The sequence below is a fragment of the Saccoglossus kowalevskii genome, chromosome 14, assembly GCF_978046115.1.
Source record: "Saccoglossus kowalevskii chromosome 14, keSacKowa6.1, whole genome shotgun sequence".
Classification (NCBI taxonomy): Eukaryota; Metazoa; Hemichordata; class Enteropneusta; family Harrimaniidae; genus Saccoglossus; species Saccoglossus kowalevskii.
In genome coordinates this window covers 21,317,697-21,345,371 of record NC_140654.1, presented here as the reverse complement: position 1 = coordinate 21,345,371, position 27,675 = coordinate 21,317,697, and the positions used below count along the sequence as shown (strand labels likewise).

Here is a 27,675-nt window from a genome sequence, read left to right as displayed (position 1 = left end):
GGGTCTCGGATTCATTTTTTGTAAAAAAAAACGTGATATCACTTTAACCCGATAGTTGACTCTGAGTTAGTATAGGATAAGAGTTCCTCAGGACCTCCCCCCTTACCCGTCACTCTAATCCTAACCCAGCCTCTCAAGTACCCCTCTTTTCTTTCAATTGTATAGATCCATTTTTGGGTCACTTATTTATTATTTGACGGGGCATATTGAATTACATTGGGGGACTGGAGTGTTAGGGGTGAGGGGGCATTGAGGAACTTTTTCCGTAAATATAACTCTGAGTGGAAACATTGAACACGTTTAATTGTGAAACAATTCAAACGATTTTGAACTAGACATGATAAAACAGTGTTCCGAGGAAACTTACTAAGTGAAAAGAGCGATCCAACTATCGGCCACCCCCGTGGTCCGGGCATGCCTGGCAATGGCCCCCCTCTTTCTGCTGTACACAATGTGAGCATATACGCAAGTAATGTGGCAATTCCTCACATTAGAACCCCGGTTACTAAAAACCATGGTAGAGCAGAAGTAACTCGGTTGTCTGTGATGTCCATGTTTACAAAGCTGGAATTTGGCGAGCTAAACTGATGGTAGAATCATATGGAAAAACCAAGTTGAATTTCCAATCATATGTTTTTCATGTCATAAAAGATTGGCAGCTGCAAAACGTAGGTTAATACATCGTGCCTGTGATTACCCACAATCCTATCTGATGTATACGAGCATGCATTTGATGGTAAAAGTTTGGTAAATGTCATCAGTACTCAGCCATCTACGGATATGATTCATACATTCTGAAAATGTACATTTTATTTCAATTTTTCTTCTTTTTTCTGCATATCCCTGAATATCAGTAGTAGTGTTTTTTGTCAGCAGTAAACCAAACTTAGTTTATAATATCTGTGCTACATAATTCGTGTGTAACTAAGAAAGTTCCCGGACACCTGGCTGTGGATGAAACAAAGAAATCTACATATTAGATGTCAGGTGATGAGGACGAGTACTCGTTATGTTGGTGATTATATTTCTCAAAGCTCGACTGCATATTATATTCAATTGGGTCACGTCCGTGCTGTTGAAACTAGGTCATAGACTTAATTTGAATACAAAATGTACATGTATAATATATATAACCTTTTGCCACAAATACTAGTAGGTCTTTCTATTGTGATTGAGGTCCTCTATAGTTGAGATTAGTTACCTGAAAGCACTTCAGCATCTTAAAAAAAATATACAAAAAATAAATTGCACACTCTCCCCAATTATCGAGTACTCTTAACCACATATTTCCCATACATTTTCTTGCCGCCGTCCAGACTAATTTTGATGAAAATAATAAACCCAGATAGTTGTATTGCTTTACTAGGCTCAACTGGGGTGCATTTGAATAACAAATTTTCATAACCCTCGAAACTCACCCATTACGGAAAACTACGATTTTTAAATTTTATCTAAATTTACCACCATGCCTCAATGATCACAAAATCGCCGTAGCTACTTTAACTTTCTCTGTAGAATAGAATAGGCGTGTCGGACACATCGGCAATATCATTAGCTTACATTATATTTGTGAAATCATGTGTGACGCATATACCCCTATTGTTACAGTAATGCTTATCCATATAGAAAGTAAGTCCATTAACAAATAAACTAAATAATAAAAAGCTTAGCATACAACCTTGTCGTGTAGTGCAGTCAAATATTCTGTAAGTCACCCAATACACAGTACACAAGGTTTTATTTCGTTGTACATTGTCCACAGGGTTGTCAAAACTCATGCAAGTAACGAGAGATTCCATTCACAATTCCATCCGGATCGGTTTCCTTTCCCGTTCCTTGTGTTTTCGATACAAGTTGTGACTTCTTTCAACGTAATGTCACTGTTAAACGCTAAAGGCACATTAGATTCACATAACAATGAGAGTCGTCTTATTATTTGTCAATAATGTTTCTTTTAAAAGTTACATCATCATTTTCTGGTTATACATTAAGCATTTTATTTCCATTCTTTCAATTCAACTAAATATTGCCCTCTTGTAAAACAGTCCATTTTCCATCCTTCAAAAATGATTCTGTGTGTAATGTTACAACATACTAGTATTACGTTGTCTAAACTTATACTCTCTCGCTTTACATATACCGGTTTCTAAGTTCAATATAATTCATAAGTTCATCCCCATTGTTTGATTTACGGTGTGAATTTAAAAGCTCAAATTTACTCCGCGTATTAATGAGGGCAACAGCATGGTGACCACCAGACGGCTATATAAATAATCCATTTCATTTGAGCATTTGCATAAATTGGTTCTAGTGACGAAACTTCTTTCTTGTAGTTATATTTAATCGGCTGTTGGCATGGGTTCAGTATATCTATCTGGTCCATAGAAGGTATTATACATGTTACCACACTGGAAATACTGACTTAATAATAACTATAAGTCGGGTCAGGTAAAAGTCGCAACTTTTATCCACTGGTATTAATTAGAGCTAATCTATTCAGCAAAATAAAAAGGGATGTGATTTATGGCAATTTATCTAATCTAATGAGGTTGATTGGGAAATGTTGTTGAAGTTCATGATAAATAAATTAACAACAGTTTTGACTTTGGATTCATGGCTAAATTGTATGTATTTCCCATCTTTTGATGTGATCTGACACAATTTGTAAAAATATTCTCACCCTATGCTATGATCTGATATAATATAATGACATCACACAATCATATAACGATGTTGGCATATAATATAATGACATCACACAATCATATAACGATGTTGGCATACAATATAATGACATCACACAATCATATAACGATGTTGGCATATAATATAATGACATCGCACAATCATATAACGATGTTGGCATATAAGATAATGACATCACACAATCATATAACGATGTTGGCATATAATATAATGACATCACACAATCATATAACGATGTTGGCATATAATATAATGACATCACACAATCATATAACGATGTTGGCATATAATATAATGACATCACACAATCATATAACGATGTTGGCATATAATATAATGACATCGCACAATCATATAACGATGTTGGCATATAATATAATGACATCGCACAATCATATAACGATGTTGGCATTTAATATAATGACATCGCACAATCATATAACGATGTTGGCATATAATATAATGACATCGCACAATCATATAACAATGTTGGCATATAATATAATGACATCACACAATCATATAACGATGTTGGCATATAATATAATGACATCGCACAATCATATAACGATGTTGGCATATAATATGACATCGCACAATCATATAACGATGTTGGCATATAATATAATGACATCGCACAATCATATAACGATGTTGGCATATAATATAATGACATCGCACAATCATATAACGATGTTGGCATATAATATAATGACATCGCACAATCATATAACGATGTTGGCATATAATATAATGACATCACACAATCATATAACGATGTTGGCCCTCAAATCAAATTTGGGTGGTGAAACGTGAAAGTAATGGTACAGCATTTTAAACAGTAAATAAGTACTGAGAAATATTCGTAAACTCATATTAAATGCTGACATACAAAGTAAAGCAAGTAAACAACCGTATTTACGGTATGGTAAATACTACTCGTATGTCAAAAGAAATATGTATTTTACTCACAAATATGCAAGTATCCGTCAGTTACGGACGTCGCTCTCAAGGAAACCGTTGAGAACGTGCATACGCAGACAACTTTCAAAGATGTCAATTATAGTATCACCCTTTTAACCAGTCCCAACTGTTTGAATTTGGACAAACTACAGTGATTGTATTAGTGAATCTTCAAGTTGCACTCACGGAACATGTATTGCTTCTTCAGTGTAAGACTATTATTTTAATTTGAAATATATTTAATTTTTGAAGGCCAATTTATCTGTCTTTGAAAATCTGATGTGTTCACTTCAAATTATCAGATGACGTAATTACCTGCGTTTCCTGAAGGTATTCTCACAAATTCGCATTTGTATGTATTCACAACACGGGGACAGAGCACCTACAGTTGATGACGCAATCAAACACAATATTACTGTAAAATACTTTATTTTACCTTAGAATTCATTTTCGCTATTTTCGCTGAAGCGATGATTTAGTGAAAATGAAATTCTGTGAATATTTTCCATATTTTACATTCAACTCATCAAAAATATGACGTGAATAAATTCCATACAAAACACCAAAAAAGCAATTTCAGTGAATATTAATTCCAACTAATATAAAGTATTTTACAGTATATGCCCCAGAAACCTGCAATATTGTTATTAAATTAATTGAAATTTTACAAGGTGTTACAATATTTGTATAATTTACGGAGGAACCATGGCAGCACATCAGCGTACTAGTTAGTTCAATAAAACAAGGTTACTTACGGGGTTATATTAAAGCGCGTCATAAACATACCGGTATAGATATTTCATATTTTTATCCATGAGATTAGAAACCTAGAAATCACGTGATTGTCACAACGACTGCAGCCATTGGTCAATAACGTCTGTACTCTTCCTCGCTTTAGATTTGAACAACATTGCAAGACTTTGATTACAGTGGTGGCGACACGGGGGAGGGGCATCGGACCCCCTGGTAAGATCGCGTCTTCGGCACAAGGTTGGTGAGCAGACCCCCACACCCATTCAAAATTTTGTGCCGCCACCTCTGGTTGATGATAGCATGGAACTATAAACCCCATGATGATAGTTAGCAAACCACACCATTGCTGTAAATTGGTTTAGGAATAAACCTGAACTCGCACAGTGAAATGCGGGTGTTTTTGGTTGAGTGGATTACCACAACAATGTCAAGTTCCAACATATACAGCTCCCATTCTAAGCATAAGCCTCTCTCTCACAACAAGTGATTGGTCAGAATTTACATTCTCCAATTCGAGCAAAATCTATCAGTACAAGTCTGTTCAATGTTTACGCGACTGAATGGATGCAAGCAGCTCACCAATACATGTACATACAGCAAGCATTATTGACACCATTGTCTATGTACACTTCTTGGTATACAAGTACTACGTTTGGACAGTCCCTCCACTGTGGTTTGGACAATCTGCATTTGAGATACATGCACAAATCAAATTTAATCTTATGTGACTTGCATTTCTGTAAAACTGATAAATGCATCGAGCAGCCTTTTCAGGGCATGTCTTGGATTTCAGTATAGCAAAAGTAAATACTAGTACAAACAATTGCACAAACATCACCAACTCTAATTTTTTAATAAACACCATTCACTCAATCTAATTTTATTTTTGCATCATTGTAACTTGAGATGATCTTTTATTGAAATATAGAAACCAAGTGAAGATCCATGGAAATAATTTAGAAAAAAAAAGTTTATTTGCACAATATAAAAAAAAAAAGAATATACATGTAATATAAATAAAATACAAACTGTATATAAATAAATGTACATAGAAACTACATGATTATTTACAAACGTTAAAGATGGATTAATTGTATCCCTCGTCTTCAAGACAATCAAATTATTTAATGAGTCATGGTATCTTATGAATGGTTGTCATAGAGACTGTGTGCGTCAGTTAACTCAGCTGATTTAATTTACTCTCAATACATACACCAATTATCAATGTGTGGCGTTACACACTATATACTGAACCAATGTCTTCTGCAGATACTTCTGGTGTGAGACTGGTGCTAGAGTATAGATTAAAGAGGATAGACCTTAGAGGCAACTGGATGCCAAGATCTGATTGAGAGCAAGATATCCATGACACTTGTTTTCCCTCTCAAACAATGTTCTATCTCTCTGGTTGATCACGTCTGCTGTTACAGATAAATTAGTGACATAGATATTAAAATAGTATAGTGGATATGATCAATGGGAAACTATTTAAGTGCGGTTTTGTTAAGATCAGATAAACTTTGAGCGAATGTACTGTTTTAAATTTGCCATCATCAGTGCTATTACCGGCAGTAGAATTGGAAAAGGACACCAGTCAGCATCTTAAAACTTCTAAAGATACAAAACTGAATGTTACATGGTAATTTGAATCTCATTCCAACTGTACCAACAAATTACGGCAATACAATTATAAGACCTAACACATTGGTTAGCTTGTCACTGCAGCATCAGGGAGGATGCGAGTTCAATCCCCACGGTCAGCTGCCAACTTGGCAGAGCAAAGTACTTTGCACCCACCCCACTCACAAGGCTCATGGCTTTATATAGTATGAAGAACGGTGTTCAGTAGAGTGGTCGTAAAAACTGTTCCAGTCCTCAGTACACATACAAATTTCACATTATCCTTGTTACAGTCGAGGATTATCATGGGACGACACTCCCCCTTCAGCAGGAAACTAACTATAAGTTACACCTGGCTGGGTTTACCTAGCAATGTACATGAAGTACAATGAACAAGATCCATATCATGTGGTACCCCTTGTATATTACAGTTTCATATTCCACACTGGGCAGTAGAAGACCATTACAGATATATTCACTACTGTGTCACATTTATAGCACCAGCTGCTAGCAATAGATTACAAGACACAAACTCTAAATAATGTACTGAAGAAGTCCTCATTGGGAAAGATCCTAATATTTCTAGTGACACGCCAGTATCAGAGCTACAAAGAAATAGATAATAACGTGAAAATGTATTCAGTGTCAACATTTTTAGTGGATTTGTATTCAGGACCAACATTTGCCCAAATGTGATGCTGATATATATAAAACCTTGTATTTCATAAAGTACTGCATAAGAATGTGCGTGTTTGTGTGTTGTTCGCAGTATGTTTTTTTAGTGGAAACAGCCAGTTCATGATAAAAACAACAAAATGTGTACTAAAATCATCTTTCATTCTGCCACAGTACAGCACAGAGCCTTATATGATAAGGGGTATCCCATGAACAATTCAGAATATCAAAATGATTTTGAGTGCTTTGGCATGTTATCTTGTCACTTCATGACTTGCCAATAGATACAAAGAGCACATTTTACTTCTAGAATGAATCTAGATAATTTATAAATAGTGAACTTACTGTGAACTTGGACTGAATGACTGCCTGACATCCCACACACGGATAGTGTTATCCAATCCACCCGATGCTAACATAGTACTGTCGTTACTAAAGTTCAATGAATATACATTATCTTGATGTCCGGAAAGTTCTTTTACCATATTTCCAGATCCTAAATCCCAGAGTTTGACTTTCCGGTCTTCCCCCGAGGATGCAAGGAACTTTCCATTTGGTGAAAACGCCAAGCTGAACACTGTCCCCTGTGAAACAAATTAAATATTTAATATATGAACTCCCATTTTGCAAATCTGAAATATATATATACATGGTTTGTATATATATAGATGTTTTCATCATCTAATGTTTAAATTGTGAATGAATAATGGAAAGATTGACGGGATTTCAGCGAGCCCCATTAACGCTAAATCGTCTCACAGCACGAATTTTATATAAAGCCACGTGTTGCATAATCTGTTATGAATCTTATATATCGAAAATAACGACTGTAGCACTTTTAACAATAGACACACACTTAGGTAATGGGAGTCTTTGGTTGTTTATGAAGGCAAGTTACATTGTAGATGTTTTTGTTTAAGGGATAAGACCCTCCAGCACCCTCAAAATGAAATAAGTGAGAAAATGAGGACAGAATAGGTAGCATGGGTACATGAAAAACAAAATGGCCATATTTTTTCAAATCACGGAAAAAGTATGACGTGCACCTATAACCAAATATGTATGATCATCATCATACCAACTTTGATCCAAATCGGCCCAGTCATCTCCAAGAAACTGCTGCAGGCACATTTATGTATCAGTCGGCCATTTTTGCTCCGATCATAAAGTAACTTGACGTGCATATGCAAGACATTATGTATTGTCTTCATGTAAAGTTTGAATGAAATCTGTCAATGGGTGTCCGAGATATAGTTCCGGACGAACGGACAGACGGAACGAAACCAAATTAATAGTCCCTGTTTTCGGACTTCGTCCGAACGCGGACTTAAATAGCATTATTGAACACAATGTATATTTTTGGCTTGTCTTGGGGGTGATGTTTCACTTATTTGCAAATGAGAATGCAACATTTATAAGCAGTATTGTAAATGCATTAATTTTTACTAGTATTTAAGTTAACTAATTTTGATATATTCACATATAGTTTTAAGTTTTAAATTCACATATTTTCCAGTAAAACAATGATTTTACGTTTTTTAGAGTTTGGACACACCAAAGTCCTCTAACTGTAAAATATGAATATGTCAACTCCAACTCAGCTATAAATGACACCAAATCAGAAAAATATCCAATGAATGTACCCTAATTTTGAGAATTTTGTCATGACATAAAAGCCCTGAATAACTTACGGTTGTTCCCATGCATTTGATCTATTACTTAGTGAGGATGAAGAAATATTGGATTGTATGTTAAATATATTTTAAACGTTGATTTTTCTACTTAATAGTACAAAATATGTTTTATATGAAAAATAGGAAGCTATGAGTCTTTATAAAGTTTTTCGTTGGAATCTAAAGCATAATTTTATGAAGAATAAATAATATATTTTAGAATTTCTAAATAATTTGTGACAACACATCTCCTAACTGCATATGCTTTTTTCATCTTAAATGTATGTACGCAAATGGAAACCAAAAATAAATGACCCAAGAAACACTATTTTCATTAATCCATTTTTTGTGTGCTAAAAGTAGGTTGGTGACCATATTTTGATATATCTTAATTTGGTGAGAAACAGAATAAATCCATATTGTAATTCAAGAAAATTGTAGCCAGGCTTTTCATTAGAGGCCCGTAGCCAACCAAATTTTCCTGCTACTTCAATGATTTTCCACCTACTTTGAAAATATGAAATTGATAATTCAAACTACCTTTATCAATTGCGCCATTCCCTACCACAGATTTCAATAAAAAACATCTGATAACCCTAATCCTGAGTGATTAATACAATGTGTGTTTGTTTACACAAAATTTTGTTGTGTGCTGCTTGATACGAATGTGCAATAAAATCTTTGTTGGCCTTAATCAGGTGGAAGCCATTGGATAGCATTCACCTTGGTCAGCCTTAAAATATCAACTTAATGTACAGGCTTTAGTATATTGATCCACACCCCCACGATTAACCTGGCCATTGCTCTCATGGCCAGAAAGTTGTGGCATGTCTTCTTCCAAGCAACACAATATAACAAAACTTGGCCAACAGACTAAACAATGTAACCTTCTTTACAATAAATAGTAGGACCTGTGTATTACAATGCAATACTGTTTCAGCTTGTTTGCACCTTTATATTATACTACTAAATTGTTTAATCATTATAAAACTGGCATTATGGCATTAATTCCACTTGAACTTGTCTGATCTTATATTACAATGTGGATACCACATATTAAATAATTTCCCAGAGTGCTGCGTTATTTGACTAAAATATAATATATGAAAAGCGCCCTCACCTTATGTCCGGTAAACAACCTAACACATTTCCCATCTTGTACACTCCACAGTCGGACAGTTCTATCAGAGGAGCCTGTTGCTATATAGTTACAGTTTGGGTGAAACCTCACACACTGAAAAACAAATAATGTGCTCATTTCACCAGTGTTCCATCTTAATGCCTTAGTTGCTCATTCAGTAAAATTTCTCCATAAATTATCATGATCTGTGCAAATTCTCTCAAATTCTTTCATTTATTTTGTAGTAACAGTTGCTTAGTGCTGAAATAGCTAAACAGTGCATAATGTGACATTGTAATGAGATGCATCAACGCATTATGGGAATTATTTGTTTAAAGACTGTTCAAACATGGGTCCATGCAATAAGTGCCAACATGTAGAAATTCAGATTGGATCTAGTATTTATCATCAGATTTCACATCAAATAATCAGTTATGGAGGTGTCAAAAAAATGAGTCAAAATATGCAAAATTCCTAAGAAAAGCAAAAGAAATCGTTGCCATATACTTTAAAATACGTCTTTTTTGCTAGCATGTTATTTTAGCCAATATAGCTAATCTGTAATTTCGCTAATTCAAGAGGTCACTAATTTAAAATAAAGTCAATTCACACAATAAGATTGGTACTTTCGTTAAATTAAGATTCTTTTAATTCTTATATCAAGAAAAATATGCTAAAATAGCATGTAGCTATTTTAATGTGTTTTACAGTAATTAACACAATGTGTTATTTAGTTGCAAAGGGATGTGGGGAGGAGGTCATTAAAAGCAATCTTTGAATCTTTACTTTTGATGACAATACCATAATTTTTTATTAAAATATTATCCTTTTGTGTAAAGCACAAAATACTGTCATAGAAAACACATACTCACATCTACATCCATTAAGTGACCGGCAAATATCCTCAATGGATAGTTTCTATCCAATGTCCATAGTCTTGCAGTGTGGTCTTGGGAAGCAGTGGCAAAATATGGCCCCACACTACCAGTATCCATGTCCCATATAGGGTAGTTGTGACCTTGGTACACTACTTTATTAGTATATGTGTCTAGATCCCACAAACGTACTACAAAGACAGGGATATGGTAGATCAAACAAAAGTGATATAAGTGTGACTTGTAGTATTTATATATTACTAGTAGATGCTTCCATTTAAGATACTTTATCCAAGCAATAAACCACCATGTCTTAAAACGACATATTGTACAAAAGCATGACTGCATTTTGTTAAATGATTGTGTACAAAATCAAGGGGTATAAAAACTGTGATGTTTATTGCTATTAGGATATACAGGATATTACACAATGCATACCATAATAGCAATAAATAACTCCACAGTAGTAAGATTGGTGTACTTTTTTGGCACCAAAAAACACAAATAAATTGTTCAACTTAAAACACAAACAAATCAATGAAGTGTTCAGGATGCACCCACAGTAAAAGTAAGAATGGACTCTGGAAACAACACTACCCCATTTTAGATACACCAAACACAGTTGGGACTCTGTTTATGTTTGAAATTATGAATATTTTCTCAAATATACATGTATACAGTAACGCCATAAGTTACAGTGTGCTATAATTTTGCGGTATTTTACAGGGTATTTTCACCATATTAGGAAATGCGAATTCCGAATATGGAATGATTACGCGCATAAGCGTCCTCTAACAATAAAAACAATCATGGCTGCCACGAGGGTTTGACCGGATTCCACACAAAGTTCGCTGATTCTGTTCTAAACATTTTGAATTTCGGCATTCCCATAATGCATCCTTGGAAGGAAAAGATGTATAATAATAAGGTTATTACATGGATACTTCAAGTATGCACTCAGACAGTACACCGTCACATCAACCTCCTGCTGTACTGTCTTCGTGCATACTTTAAGATATCCTCGTAAAAACCACATAATATATGTGAATATATATTTATGAGTGTGTTATAAAACACTACTTACCTGTAGTATCTTCTGAACTGGATAATAAATGAGATGAATCTACTGTAAAACAAGCTGCATAGACTGGACCGCTGTGACCTCGGAGTGCTTTACTTTCAATTCCCACCCTGCATTATAACACAGATCAATCAATTGAAACCGTCACAAATTTACAGTTCACAGAATATGTACAAACTGGACTTGAACTTTGCAGTTGGGAGGGCACACATTTTCAAGGTCAAATTTGATAAAATTGTCTTGTATATGAGAATATTGAAGGGCACTATAGCAAACTAAACTACTGACAGTACACGGTTGATACCATCAGAGTACTGCCTTCATGCATACATAATAAAACCATACAATAAATGATTTTGAATATCAATGAATTTTTCAAAACTAGCTTTGATACTGTTGAAGGTAATTCAGTTACCTATCTTCCTGGAATTTATCACAAATATGGTCTCCAAGTGAGTGTATCTTAGATATATCCACAGTGTGCTCGGCAGCTTTTAATTTAGTTGGTGATAGGCTCCATACTCTGAGGGCCGAGTCTTCAAATCCACCACACAGCAATCTCTGATCCGGAGATACCCTCACAGTATTCAACCTGAAAACAAGACAGAGATATTTCACTAGCAGGGGGCAGTAATTTAAAACACTGGATGAACTACATAACACCACGATACATGCATTACCTTCCTAGCACATGTTATTCATTAATACAGGAAGGCTATTCCTTCGTAAATAAGTTGCGGCCAGTTTTAAGGCTGCGATTAAAACAAATAATTTTTTTTTGGAGCTACATGTATCAATGTTGGTAATGTTTTACCAAATTAAGAGATCAGTCCTGTTAGCGTTTTATTTATAAACATTATATAAACAAACATAATTAAAAAATGTTTTGGTTCATATTTACATAATCTGCTGTGCATGTGCATCATAAGCTATCATACACAATACATCTGTGGGTCAGTTTATCCTAAAGATAGCTATTTGCAGCAGATTACACTGTTTTCTTGAAAGGCTTTTTGATAGGCTCCTACTCACTTGTTCCCCGTTCAGACGCATAGGTGACCTATGGAATTACCTTTGTGCATCCGTGTGTCCATGCGTCCGTGCAATGTCAATAATTTGTGCTTTTAAAATTGTCAAATTCATTTCTAGTTAACTGCATCCATTCTTAATTAATCATGGATGATTTTATTGATTGTAAACTAATGAACTCACCCTTGATATGTGTTGCTAAAGCTATAATACAGTATCGATGGCAGTGAAGGTGGACCATCACGAATCTTCTGAATACAATCCTTCAATGACCTCAACATCACTGAACTGCTAGACTTCTTTTTAGCTGCCTCAGTTTCCACGGAAATATTGGTCTTTATGAAACCGTTCTCATTTGGGTCATGATCTCCATTGTGAAGACCTTGAACTGGAACAGATGGATGATCAAGTTTATTAAAATCATTTTCTGAATTTATTTTTATTTTTTAATTTCAAACATTCACCATAACTGTGATGAAATGGTCACCTATTATTAGCATGTGGATATTGTAATCATTCAGAACAGAATTACCATTATATTACGAAGTGCATCTCCAATAACATGAACCAACATTTGCTTCACCAAGTAAGTAAATGCTAGAGCATTAAAGTTTCACTCTGAGATCATTCAGATGACTGTATTTTTAAAGGGGTCGTGAAACTATTTTGTGAGATATTTCATTTGATAGTCTGAAATTGCGTGAATTGATGCAAATATATGTAGTGAGTGTTCAGTTTTTAAAGTTTGTCAGTGCATACAAATGCTGGAAATCACCTCTGCTTTCCATTTGATTTTGTGTTAAATGAAAGACATTCCAATGTACACCCACCCCTAACTCTAACCCCTCAATTCAGTTGTACCCGGTATATGCCCCTTTAGATAATTAAAGGCATAAACAATTAATTTGAGGGGAGGGAGGGCAATAAAGGGTGGTGATCAGATTAGAGTTTTATTAGAGGTGGAATTGGAGAGTTTTTCCATGTTAAAACATCATTTGCTAACATTTTTGAATAGTGTTGTGGCATGAGTGAAATCACAAAGATTTTCTACTATTTCAGAATACTGTGACCCACAGTGATACAAAACATGGGTGAATCCAGATGGATTGTTGTATATGGATTGTTTCCTGAAGTGAAGCCCATTAAATGTTGCACAATACCAAATTAAATGAAACTCTGAGAATGAATGAAACTTTAAAATTAGACTTAATTCACCCACAGACACTGATATAAGTTCCCTGTTAAAGTAATCACCAACATTTATAAAACTTGTGTGGGCAATATTAATGTATGCTACTTGAATAAATAATACACATGTATCTGATATTAATGTGCTTTTACAGAAAATAACACATAAAATGTGTTCTTGGAATAAAATAAAAGATGAGAAATCCAAAGCATATAATCTGATTAAATAATATGTTAGATCAATGAGACTGACTATTTTCTTTGAAAAAAATGAAATATAATAAATTGAATATTGTCGAGTTGTATCATAAGCATCCCATGTCACTCATACAACATGTATATATCTGCAATGTACTTTATTTTCACTTGGAATTTATTTTCGCTGAAGATATGAAAAATATAATCTAGTGAAAATACCTTTTTTCCTATATTTTAACATTCACGTCATCACAAATCAGTGAAAATAATCTTAAGACAAAATTTCTCTTCAGCGAAAATTAATTCCAGTAAATTGAAGTATTACAATGTTTGTTACATAAAACTAAAATGCACACTGCAAATAAACTTACCTACAACATGAAGGTGATTATTAAACATTTTCAATAAAATTGTATTATCATTACTTTGTAGGTAACGTAATAGGTATTCTAATGTTGTATTGGATAACTGGATCAGGTACTTACTCTCACTAAACAGAAAACAAAATTAAACTTGAAATTTAATCATTTACAAGATGGGATAGGAACTTACTTGGTCCCCCAGCAATATACATTATGTCAGCAGTGATAAACTGAATAGACTGTCATTACCCTTTTCACCGCCAGACTTTCTCTGCCACATTTTCTGCACTTTTTTCTTAAATATTTCTGGATATGACCCCTAATTTTGGAGTCAATTTAAGTCAATTATTAGTTTTCAAAAATTTTGCTATTTTTGTTCCAATCTTCTGGAGGAATGTGCGGACTATAAACTATTTTGTGAATTTGTGATGAAATTAGGCGAGGGTTCTCCGAACCCGCCTATTCACATAGTTCATACCCACCATAGACTCCGGTCAGTCAAAATGACTATTTTGAACTGTAGGCATTAATCAGCGATTCTGTCGGTGACAGAGAGATAGAATCTAGGTCAGGGGAATTTAAGCCCCATGACCCAAGATTCTTTACGCCTTACGTCACGAACCCACGTGACCGAAGCCACATGGCAGTGCCATAGGCAGCCGTACAATCACTCTGGTTCCTTTCTCTCCGCCTCGAGGACTTAGACCAACGCTACGGAAAGAGTGGGGTGGTTGGGGGGGGGGGTCTATGGTGGGTATGAACTGTGTTAATTGGTGGGTTCGGAGAACCCTCGCCTAAATTCACTACGATCAATTACCCACCATAAACTCCGGTCAGTCAAAATGACTATTTTGACCTGTAGGCAGAGTCAGACGCCCAGTCCGGGATGAAAACAAACTCAACACCCTAGTTAAGACCCAAAAATGGGTGGTGTCTTATCTTGCCTGTGCTGTCCCCGGAGCAAGAAGCCAAAATGCTGCTACGGTGACAGGGTTTGGTGTGCCCGAGAAAGCTAGACCCCCAACCCAATTCCAGGGAGTAGTAAGCTTTCGAAGTAAAGACCAAAACAGTTCTGCATGAGGGCATAGGCCGCAAAGCGGGACCTGGGAGCTTTCAGGGAAGTGCTGATGGTAGAGAAATCTGTCCGCATAAAATGCCGGACTGACTTATTGCCTATGCGCAGGGACCCTTGCGGTCGTTCGGGCTGGGTCAGCAAACCAAGACTGACCCGCTATGACGGAACCCAACCTAGAGAAACCCTTTTCAATGGATTCGGTGTCTCTTAGGTGGTAGTTGATAAAGACGTTCTGCGTTCTCCAGAAGCCTGCCCTCCATGTGTGCTCGAGGGAGGGGGGGCTGACGCTAGCACTAGCGAGTTAGCAATTGCACAGACCTCATACGCTCGTACTTGGTGTCTCTGCAAGCTCTGTGTCGAGGAAGTTAAAGTATTATAGACCTCTAATACAGTCGCAGTAAACCACCTGGTTATGGTGCTGGGGAGGCCGGTCTATCCTGCCTGCCTGGGCCATAACACTAAGATATGTGCCTGGCATCCCGTTCCAAATCCTTAGTACGGTTTGGTGGCAACTCCGTGCTCGAACCGGGTAGAGAAGCAATTTGACAGCCGGGGGATGAAGATCGGGTGAGGATCGTGTCCTGGGATTTGGTTCTGGGCGAGAAACCTGATTCGTGTCTTTAGCACAACTTGATTGTCCATAACAGCGGTACATCATCCGAGAAGGACAATGCCCCCAGCTCTGGCCGACCCTACCTGAGGCGAGGGCCAGTAGGAAGACTATTTTCCACGTCAAAAATTTGAGTGGTGCTGATTGGAGAGGCTCAAAGGGCGGTCTGCTTAGAGTAGACAACACAGCCGACGAGTCCCAGTTGGGCGGCTCCCTTGTATGGGGTCTTGGCGTCCGGAAAGCAGTAAATAGTCTCCTAATAATAGGACAATCGGCTAGTCTTGTTCCCGTACGTTTTGAGTGGTGGGGGACAAGGCCGACCTGTAGCCAACGATCGCTGCATAGGACAAACCCACTTCGTCAAACAGGTGGACCAAGGAGCCTGCTACCTGGCCTGTAGAGGGATGGTATGGATCAATCTCCCTTCCGCTACATCAATCAGTGTATGCTCGCAGCCTAGAAATGTAGGCCGCGTTGGTGGAATCCCTGTTCGCCCTGGCCAGGATGTTGGCAGCCCGCTCAGATAAGGCTTTCATATGTACAGGTCTACTGAGAGCCTCTATGCGTGTAAGTGATACCTGCTGGGCTCGTTGGTTGTGTGCTGTCTGGTTGGGACGGCCGGTGCCGGTAAGTCCGGAAGCACTGCTGGTGTTTCGACTAGCATTTCCAACAGAAGTGGAAACTAGGCCTTGCTTGGCCAATTGGGTGCATCCATGATAATATGCAGGTGTGCACTTGTCAAAGTTTTCTCCGGTGCCCGATGAACTAGCCGGAAGGGAGGAAAAGCGTTCACAACTAAGTGGGTCCACGGGGTTAGCAAAGCGGCCCTGGCCCAGGCTCCTGAGTCAGCAGGAGTGTTACATACGTCAGGAGCTTGGCGATCCGGGGTGCGGCAAACTGCTTGGACCGCCCCACAGCCGAAACAGCCTGGAGGCTACCCACTGGGGTATCAGCCACTCCGTGCTCTGGAGACGAAGCCGTCCTGAAAGGGCGTCGCCAGACTGTTCCTCACCCCTGGAAGGTGGTGTGCGGTTAGCTCCACATTGTATTCCAGGCACCAAAGGAGGATTTGCTCCGCTAGGGCTGACAACGATGGGGAATGTATCCCCCCCTTCTTCTTGAAGGAGACCACCGCTGCGTTGCCTGTGCGGAGCAGGACTCTGTGGTCTCGAAGTACAGATAGAAAGCGTGGTAGTGCTAAGTACACTGCTCTCAGTTCGAGTCGGTTGATATGGTAATCCCGAAACTAATGCGGGGCCATATCCTTGGGCTTGTTGGTCCAATAGATACGCTCCCCAACCCCGGGGGGAAGCATCTGTTATCAGAGTCATACCTGCAGCGAGCGGGTCCAAGGGCCCCCTGTCCGAGGTTGGCCAGTGACGACCACCAGGGCAGGGCTTCCTTCACTTGGTTCGAGATCGAAACCCGCCTATCTAGTTCCCATAGGAGAGCTTGGCATTATAACAAGCGTTATACCAGGCGGCTGCGTAGTGCGGCCTGGGGAACGACGCTTTGAACTGAGGTCATCATTCCGATGATCCGCATTAGTTCTCGGAGGGACACTGAGGGAACGCTGACTAGGCATTCGGCTAGGCTGCTTAGCGCTAAGCAGCACGCTTGATAAGCCAGGCTTACCTCTGTGTCAAAACTCCATGCCCAGGGACATCAACTGCGCGTTGGGTCAAGGTGGGACTTACTAACGATTTACTAACGAGCCCAACTGGTGAAGTAAATCCTGTGTTAGCCTGACGCGTTTGGCTGACCAACGACGCCCATGAACACCGTTTGCGTGCTCTGCGCCTCACTCCGCACTCGACAGACAGGGAGAGACGTGCCAACGGGGTTGCTTTGGATCCCGACGCACGTGATCCGATAACTTGGATAAGCGTTGAAGCAACATTAGGTGGTCACCTTAGGATCAAGGGTGGGGGTATTTACATCGTATCACTGGCATCGATGATACTACGCATCACCCCAAAAGCATGGCTCACCGAGTCATAGGGATGGAAGACTCTGAGGGACCGCCCGGAGTACCAGCTGTATCCGACACGAGCAAACTGCGTCTCTTTTCACTTTAAATATGTGAGAGGGAGTGTGTTCGACTGAGCGTCTCATGACAGGGTCGGTTCCGTCTGGGGATGCCCATTGGTCAGTAAGAAGGGAGTCAAAACCCACAGCGGAGACCGAACACAAGGATAAATTCGTTACCCTTGTATCGTTACCGTGTGACAAATCCTAGCTGGCTGAAAGTGGGGGGGGGGGTCAACGTGTGCCCTGCTCTGAAAGCCCTGCCCTGAGATTGGAGGCTTGGCTGTCATCACCTCATTGGCATTCAGTGCCAGAGGCTCCAGAGGAGGCCCGATGCAATTAGCCTGAGCCTCGGCCTCCCCCAAAAATAGTGGGAGAGCCGCGGCTGGGAACGGGGTTCCCCGGAAGAGACATGTTTGAATGCAAACATGCTTTCATGTTTCTTCCTGCTTGCCCACCGAGGGGACACCGTGGAGACAGCTCGCTTTGACTGCGTCTGATCTACCCGGCCTGCCAGGGATGCAATTGCCCTGACAGTCCTTCGACCAAAGCCCTCAACTCGGCGCCGTGCGAGGAAGCGCAACTCGGCGCCGTGCGAGGAAGCGCAACAGGCCCCATAGAAGGAAAGCCTCCAGGGGCACAGTCTCGCTGCAGTCGGTAAAATCGGGTAAACCACCGCCTGAAAAAACAGACTGTGAGGATGCCCTCCAATCAGCGGGGGGAGGCCGAGAAAAATATCGGTACCTCCACCATCGGGCCTCCTACTCAACGTCCCGGTACACGAAGCACCGGTAGCCGAGTGTGAGGACTTTCCACTCATGCAAAACACGCAACTCACTTTAACCAATTTGTTTACTGGACACGTGACCTTGCTGTGACGCGGTCAGACTCAGCGATTTTGATGGCTCTGAAAGAAAGCCTCAGGTCTCAGAACTCCAGTGAAAAAACACACACCTTCATGCAAAAACCCTGAACCCCGCATGCAGCTACGAAAAAGTATCTCGGATGCGGGTTCTATGCTGGTAAATTCTGAATATAACTACTGCACAGTCGACTCGAAACACGAGGAGACCGAAAAGAAAACGGCAGCGAGCCCAGGTGTTGTCATTACATCTATATATTGCTAAATACATTGTAAATAAAAGACAACATGCATGAGGGAAAAACGAAATACAGTTGTAAAAGGTGCCGCCGCGAAACCAGCAAGTGGTTACATACATGTAGTGGCGCCGGGTTTTAATTTCTTTGTTGTGAAAAATACTACACACAAAGGGGAAAGCGACACAGGGGTAAAAATGACAAGGAAAACTTATCCTACCAGCTACAATGTCGGATGTCATGCAGCGGCAACAACCCATGCTAGAAACCCGGACAGGAAAAAGCAACAGAGCTAGGCAGAGCCGCTCAGAATCATTCCCGATGAGGCAGAGATGAAAAAAAGTGATTGTACGGCTGCCTATGGCGCTGCCATGTGGCCTCGGTCATGTGGGTTCGTGACGTAAGGGGTAAAGAATCTTGGGGTCATGGGGCTTGCCCTGACCTAGATTCTATCTCTCCGTCACCGGCAGAATCGCTGATTAATGCCTACAGTTCAAAATAGTCATTTTGACTGACCAGAGTCTATGGTGGGTAATTGAACGTAGTGAAATAAGTAACTGGTGGTGAAAAGGTTAATGATAAATTGACTTAAATTGTTTTTGAGGTTGAAATAGCGCTCCACTCTCTCTCGTCATCGCATCCTCATGGTTACCTAGATCAAGAGAATTAGTGAATGTGATAACAGGATCCTACATGCAGTGGCCATTTGTGTTGAAGGTCTATTCTGTTTTGTGTTCACAAACATTTTGAAAAATAACAAGCAGCCTCTCGGCTGAGATAGCTCCGCTGTTAGCGATGCACATTTCAATTAAAGAACAGAAGATATCATTAGAAAATGAACAATATGCATAGTATCAATGCAATGGGACTTGCTGTTTTCAACAAGAATTCAAAAATATCATTTTTCACCATAAATGATTGTGGTTTTTAACAAGAAAAAAATATCACTTTTTACCAAAAACGACAAAAATATTCACCAAAATTACAAAATTAAAGATATCATTACAAAATGAACAAATCTGAGAGAGGTCCACATGTAGTACCTATATATGTAATATCAAAGGAATTGGACTTGCGGTTTTTAACAAGAAGTTGAAAATATCACTTTTTACCAAAAATGACAAAAATATTCACCCAAATTAGAGAATAGAAGATATCATTACAAAATGAACAAATCTGAGAGAGGTCCACATGTAGTACCCATATATGTAATATCAAAGCAATTGGACTAGGGATTTTTAACAAGAAGTCGAAAATATCACTTTTTACCAAAAAAGACAAAAATATTCACCAAAATTAGAGAATTGAAGATATGATCATGAAATGAACAAATCTGAGAGAGGTCTACCCAAGGTACATATACACCAAGTATCAAAGCATTCAGGCTTGTAGTTTTCAAGAAGAAGTCGAAAAATTAAAACATTGACACGGACGACGACGAACAATCACTCATATGATAAGCTCCGCTCGACAAAGTCGACAGCGGAGCTAAAAATATAAGTGAACAAGTTTCTATAACGTCTGAACCAAGTTTAAATGAAATCCATTATTTACAACTAAGGTGCGGTTGCAGAATTGCAGAAATGCTTCATTTGTAGAAACATTAAATTGACTGTCATTCAGACATCATGAATTGGATCATCATGTGCATATGTGCAACATGATGTATATATAGAGTTTGAACATGTTCGGTCACGACATGTCAGAGATTTAGCTCCGTAACAGTATTCGCTAAAACAAAATGGCTGCTAGTCGGCCATTTTGAAAACAAAATGATGTGTGTCAAGGTTCGATAAGGCCAGACTTTTATTATCCCTTGTTTCGCGAAACCGCCGACTTGTAAGTGCAAAAAATTGCCTTATAAAAACTCAAGAAACAAGGAATAAAATAAGTCTGGCCTAAAGTTCAATATATGTATTAAGTTTGATCAAAATCTATCTATACGTGACCAAGATCACATTCAGGAATAGGTGATTTTCCGAACAATTGCGAGATCTCGCGAGATGCATGAAAGACGCGCGTCGAACGTCTGCCGCAAAAATCGAACGATTTGATTTTGAACTAGAATTTCTTTATTTCGCAGCTTACATTGACCAGCCGATCTTCGACAGAGGAATATTGCTTCCGAATACCCTCACTTAATCGAAATTGCCTATCATCAAATGTGGACAGCACATTATTAAGCATGGAAATGTCCCCGAAATACTTTCGCGTTTGTCGAATCCCACGCGATGTTTGACGCGACTACGACGCTATGACTTTTGTTTGTCCTGTTTTTACGTTCGATTTCACGTATAACGCGTGATTCTCGCAGTGTACGGAAAATGGTCTATTGGCAGAAACGTTTGATTTAAATGAATTTTAAATATTAAATTGGCCAACATTCGACTGTCTTGAATTGGATCATCAAGCTAATACATGTATGTGCAACATGAAGTATGATGTATATATAAAGTTTGAACATGTTCAAGATGTGTGAACATGTAAACACATAATGTCAGAGTATGACGACTTGTACATTGATTCATTAGATCAAGTTGTTTTGGTAACTCACCGGAAAAGTTTGACATCAACTTTACTAAGAACATCGTCCTTCTGAATAACTCCGCATAAATTATCCATCATTGTTCTTTGTTCTTCATTTGCAGTAAATTCATCTTGGTATTTATACAGAAAATCATTTCCTACAAAAAAAAAATTAAAATATAATAAATTTGAGGTAGAAGCCTACTCATAATTTTCGAGAAAGTTGGTCATAAATCGCATAGCAGTGTTCATTGGCTTGTTCTAATATTTTTCAAAAATAACTATTTTTAGAACCATTCCATAGAGCACAATGTCAATATTTTTTTAGAATTTTTAAAACCCAGACTTTTTAAATAATTTAGTACAACATAAAGTATCCAATTTTTTCAGCATATGTCACCACCAGCTTACAATTTGAGTTATGCCATATTATCCCGGTCATAGAAACATACTATAAAATATGCCTCTAAACAATAGGGATTATTTCCTTGAAAGTCACGCTGTAGTAAACAGCTCCAGCCAAACTCTGGTAAAGATGCGTTTTCTCAAATTTACAGGTCCATTATGCCAAAGTAGATGTATACGACTATGACTATATATAGTATTTATGGCAATAAATAGTGTAAGAGTTGAGATTTTGTAGGATAAACATCAAAAACATGAACTGGAAAAAGGACGTGCTACTAAACTTGAATACATGTAATTAACCGCTGTCAATCAATGTCACGTGATGTTGGGCCGCTGAAACAGAATGCGTCATCCAATCTCCAAACACATTGACACAGTTCCTAATGCTTTTCTCATTATCAAATAGCGGATTCAATGAAAATCATGTTTGCAAATTTAAATAGTCGCCACAAAGAGCATGTGATTCAGTACAAATTAATTTACTGGCTTCTTCGTGGCTTTTTTACAGATGGATATGATACATCAATTCTGCATTTCAGACGACGATATTGTTGAAATAAACGTAATTCAAAGAAATGGTCAATGCCACATCATGTTGTAACACGTTGTAATTATGGAATGCTTATGCAGCTCAGGTCTGTGCTCTATGGAAGTCTGACTAGCCCTACGAGTGCTATCAGCTTGTAAATAAACTATGAATTTCTGTAAACATAGGCAATATAAGTGATTAACAGGACTCATTAGCATAGCCACACCTCCAATAAACACTTGCATGGGGCAAGTGAATTGAGCCTTTAAAAAAACCATCATTTTCTCCAAAATTATGCTGGTGTCCCCCAACTATTTTTCTATTGCCTAGGAGTATTATTTAATGCAAAATGAATAAATTCTGACTATTTGCATTTATAGCCTTGTAACTTAATTGTTTAGAGGGTTTCCTAGCAACAGTTTATCTTCACTGAAGTACCTACCATACGGGAATCACCAATATTATACAACCATGCACTTTTTGCCGCGTGCAAACAAAAATCTGTTCAACCCAAACTAACGATTTTCAGTAATGTGTTGTGAATCCTCTTGATGTTGTTACAGTAATACAAAGCCATAGCATACATTTAACTTTTAAGTACTGTAAAATACTTTATTTTTGCATGGATTTAATTTTCGCAATTTTCACTGAAGGAATGATTCAGTGAAAATAAAATCCAGCGAATATACATTTTTTCTATTTTTACATTCAACTTGTCAAATTTCAGCATCAAATTTTGATGCACAATCTTGCCTATTTTCATAATTATTTTTTATAGATTTGAACCGAAAATTAACATTATTTATTTATTTAGTTTATTTAACCAACAACAGCCAATAACAGTGGTTTGTAAGTTACATCCTAATTACTTATAGGTCTTGATCATAATTTTAGAAAAAATCTGGAAAAAAATGACTGTTTCTCATTTTGTAGAAAGGTGACAAAAGTTTACTTCAAAAGGTGGAATACGTCTATTGCATTTTTAGTTATTGTGTCAGTATCAGAAGACTTCTGAGTTACATAATGGATACATCACATTGAGTAATGATTAGTGATTCACCAAATACTGTAAAATACTTAATTTTAGCTGGAATTAATTTTTGCTGAAAAGACTTTTCGGGTGTTTTGTATGGAATTTATTTTCACGAGTTGAATGAAAAATATATGAAAAAAGGTATATTCGCTGAATTTTATTTTCACTGAATCATTACTTCAGCGACTACATGTATAGCGAAAATTAATTCCAAGCGAAAATAAAGTATTTTTCAGTACTCTATGCCATTATCAATTTCAACAGCATTTATTTCACATCATTGTACAAGAATGTAGCATAAACTGTTTGTCATGTCATTATAAACAAAAGCATTATTAAATAATTTACCTGCTGCTTTGTGTCCCTGACATATCATCTCGATATACAGGTTTACAAATAATGGATACAAGACAGCAACCAGTTCAACCTGCAGGATAACAATCAACACTACCGGTAATTTTACAAATATCATATTTATTATTAGGTGTACATCTCAATAGATGTCTATAAAAGCCAAAAATGTTAGTTGAGATTACCACCATCAGTGAACCAACTGATGGGTGACAGTTTTGGAGAGATTTTAAGTAACAATGGAATTCAAAAAATAAAAAAAATATTCAAAGAAAGTAATTTTGTTTGTAAAATATGGTTTCAAAGTACAAATTTCATAACTATAGAAAGATCGTGATATCAATGTGCGATTTTCTGTTATTTCATTTGTGAGCTAGGGAAAAAACATAAGTAGTTGCATCATTTTTTTCCTGTTCAAAATGGGGTAAAGTTCACATTTTCTGTAATTTGTACTGAAATCATTTTTAATTTTGAACCAAACAGACAAAAATGTGACATTGCTTCTAGTTTATATAAATATAATAACATTATTGTTAACATTTTCTGTAAAAAAAACGAACTACAATTATTTTGTGGATGGTGCATGAAGTTGACGTCACCGCTAAAGTTGAGGGTTGAGGTCAATAAGGGATTCCAATTTGAACAAGCCATGCATGGCACAGTCCCCGTTAGTTATCAAATTTAAGATATATAGTTTTATTTATAGTAATATAGCTGGAATATAACCATGTCAGGAATATGATTTTTTAACATTAAAATGATTGACATTTGTATCTGATTGTCAAACAAGTACTTGTCCATATTAAGAGATATTGCTCTGGAACAGCATTCAAAATCAGCCATTTTGAATACATGTATATATATAACATGATGTATAACGAATATATAAAATTTGAATATAATCAGTCAAAGCATTTAAGAGATATGGCTCTAGAAACCCAATCATTAAAACAAAATGGCCGCCAGTCAGCAATTTTGAATCCAATCTGAAAAATAAAATGGCGTGCATCAGGAACCCGTAATTTCTAATGTATGTACCAAGTTTGAACGAAATCCATCCATAAATGCCAGAAATACTTGATATTTGATGATTTTTTAGCACAAAAATGACCACCATTCGGCCATTTTGAATAGGATCGTCAAACCAATATATCTGTTTATCCATGACATGATGTATAATGAATATTTAAAATTTGAACATAATAGGTGAAAGCAAGTCAGAGATATGAATGAGAAGCACATTCATTAAAACAAAATGGCCGCCAGTCGGCCATTTTGAATCTTATCTGAAAAACAAAATTATTTGCATCAAGGTCCCATAATGTCTAATGTATATACCAAGTTTGAACAAAATCCATCTGTAAACAGCTGAGAAATGCTTGATTTTTTGGATTTTTTAGCACAAAAATTGCCGCCATTCCGCCATCTTGAATCAGATCGTAAAACAAAATGATGTGCATCAAGGTCCTATAATGTCTAATGCATATACTAAGTTTGAACAAAATCCATCTGTAAACAGCTGAGAAATGCTTGATTTTGATGATGTTTAGCACAAAAATGGCCGCTATTCGGCCATCTTGGATCAGATTGTGAAACAAATTGACGTGCATATGTATAATACCATGTATGATGTATGTGTGAAGTTTGATTGTGATTGGTCCAGACATTTCTAAGATATAGGTCCGAACGCACGCACGGACACACAGAGGTCAAAACATAAATCCTCGTTTTCGAACTGTGTCCGAACGGGGACTAAAGAATTGGGGACTGCAATTCAAATGTTTTCACCAAGATCTTCCATTGTTAAATATGAAAAATAATAGTACATTCCTCACTATATATTGTACTTCCATTCTCTCCTGATGTGCACTTTTGTTTTTGTGGCAACTAATAGGTGGAACAGGGGAATAGGTAAACCGTAGTTATCCAGCAACTATCAGCTGATGCAGTGTGGGGAGAATGTACAACTGTCATCCATTGTTCAGGAAATTAGCACATTTATAATAGCAGTGTGATATATTTATCAGCCAATCAACATCACAGTCACCCACCGACTGTGGAAAGTATATCTTTGCAGCATTTCCAGGCTATTATGAGGGGACCCAACGATAACCAGTCTAGGAATTTACTCACTCACCTTGAACTCCTCAACTCCTTCTTCAATAAACGTCTTGAGTCTTGAAAATTGTATGTCAAACAACATTGGTTCAGGATCACTAAATGACAAATGGTATGACATTGTAAAACTAATAATCAGGATAACTATGATGATTATAATACTGTTAAAAATGGACATTTATGTTGATAAATATTTAATTTCCCATAGTTCAATGCACTCTTCTAATGAAAATTACAAGTATGAGTTTTGACCTAGGCAGAACAGGCAGGTGACTATTTCGATACCTTCCAATCACCAACAAAATATCTAATTAAAGCTTGGCAACGTCTCAGTTTGTACTTGTTAGTTTGCGCAACAGGCAAAGTCGCCATCTTTGTTTATATGAGACCCATATCTCATGCATGTGTGGTGTGACAAAAACCGCCTTCAGTTTAAGTGAAAGAGAAATTTTTTTCAAGTTCATTTGTGAAGAAATATCGCAATATTGAAATCTGGAATAGACAGAAAGACTCCATCCACTTTTTAATCAAGCTAGACACCGATAAAACATTAAACTCTGACCAAAATGAATGAAGTGATGTGATCCTTTTATTAACTGATCAGCAGTCACAAATCAACTTGCAATACGCATGTAAATGAATGATATTACTAGCCTTACCAGGTTGTATAAGAGACAGTATTTGTTACACTGGTTTCCATATCCATGGTAACATCACTTGCCATCTCGGTGACAGCACGACTACACTTGATCTCTTTCTTGAATGACGTTTCACTATCCTGTATAAAAAATACATAATTTAATTTAAGCAAAGTATCTGAAAAACACAATCTATAGAACAGTAACTTGAATAAATACAGCGTAAGAAAAAAAGGTTGCTTTGTGATGCATGATTCTAATATTTCAGAATTCGTTGTTATATATTTTACCATACAGTGCCCTCTGACGGTACAGTTGTGTATTAATAATAATAACTTTATTACACAACTTAACCATCTGTGGGTTTAGTAAGGTAAAAAAAAAAATGAATACAAAAGACAAATAAAATAAGACACACTAAAATTAAAATACACTGAAATTCAACATAGAAAGAAATACAAATTAGAAAATCTCTGAAAAAATTGATTAACAGCAGCAAGGTTCTCCCAGACCACAGTTACATATTTATCTTTTAGAAAATTGTATTAATAAAGTTTATTACCTGACTCGTGACTTTCTACAGTAATTTTATTAAATTGATGAACCCAACAACAAGCTTACATGGTTATTACCCCCAGAGGGATGGGGGCGACCGAAGACACCGGTCGACGACACTTTTAGAGCAAACAACTCGGCGATCAGCATCTCTCCATCACGGCGACTCACGATCATAATTCTGTGGTTTCATGTTCGCTTCACCATGTTGAAAATTACAAGTAAAAAATACTCACAGTGTATTGTCTCTTTTTTAAATAATTCATAACAGCGGATGAAATATCTTCTCCCCGTACCCTCTTCATCATGATACTTTCGACAAGACGATCTCACTTGTTTCCTGTATTTTGACAATCTCGAGTTTCTCGCGCGACCTCATTTTGGGAACGAGACCATACGAGTTCAGAGGTTAAAGGTTATTGTCTGATCCTAGTTAGTATTTTTATAAAATTGGGTGTACGAA

General features: G+C 37.4%; 1 protein-coding gene across 1 annotated transcript; it reads right to left on the bottom strand.

Annotated features, from left to right (window-relative positions):
- Positions 1-5,295: 5,295 nt before the first annotated feature.
- LOC100371341 (TAF5-like RNA polymerase II p300/CBP-associated factor-associated factor 65 kDa subunit 5L) lies at positions 5,296-27,581 on the bottom strand. The gene is made up of 13 exons (XM_006824184.3): positions 27,449-27,581; positions 26,679-26,797; positions 26,039-26,117; positions 23,899-23,977; positions 21,609-21,738; positions 14,253-14,371; positions 12,679-12,883; positions 11,882-12,058; positions 11,470-11,576; positions 10,383-10,576; positions 9,511-9,624; positions 7,063-7,301; positions 5,296-6,647 (listed from the first exon to the last, which is right to left on the bottom strand). Exons 1-13 carry the CDS (start codon positions 27,518-27,520, stop codon positions 6,521-6,523), a joined length of 1,761 nt encoding a protein of 586 aa, XP_006824247.1. The 5' UTR covers positions 27,521-27,581; the 3' UTR covers positions 5,296-6,520.
- Positions 27,582-27,675: the final 94 nt, after the last annotated feature.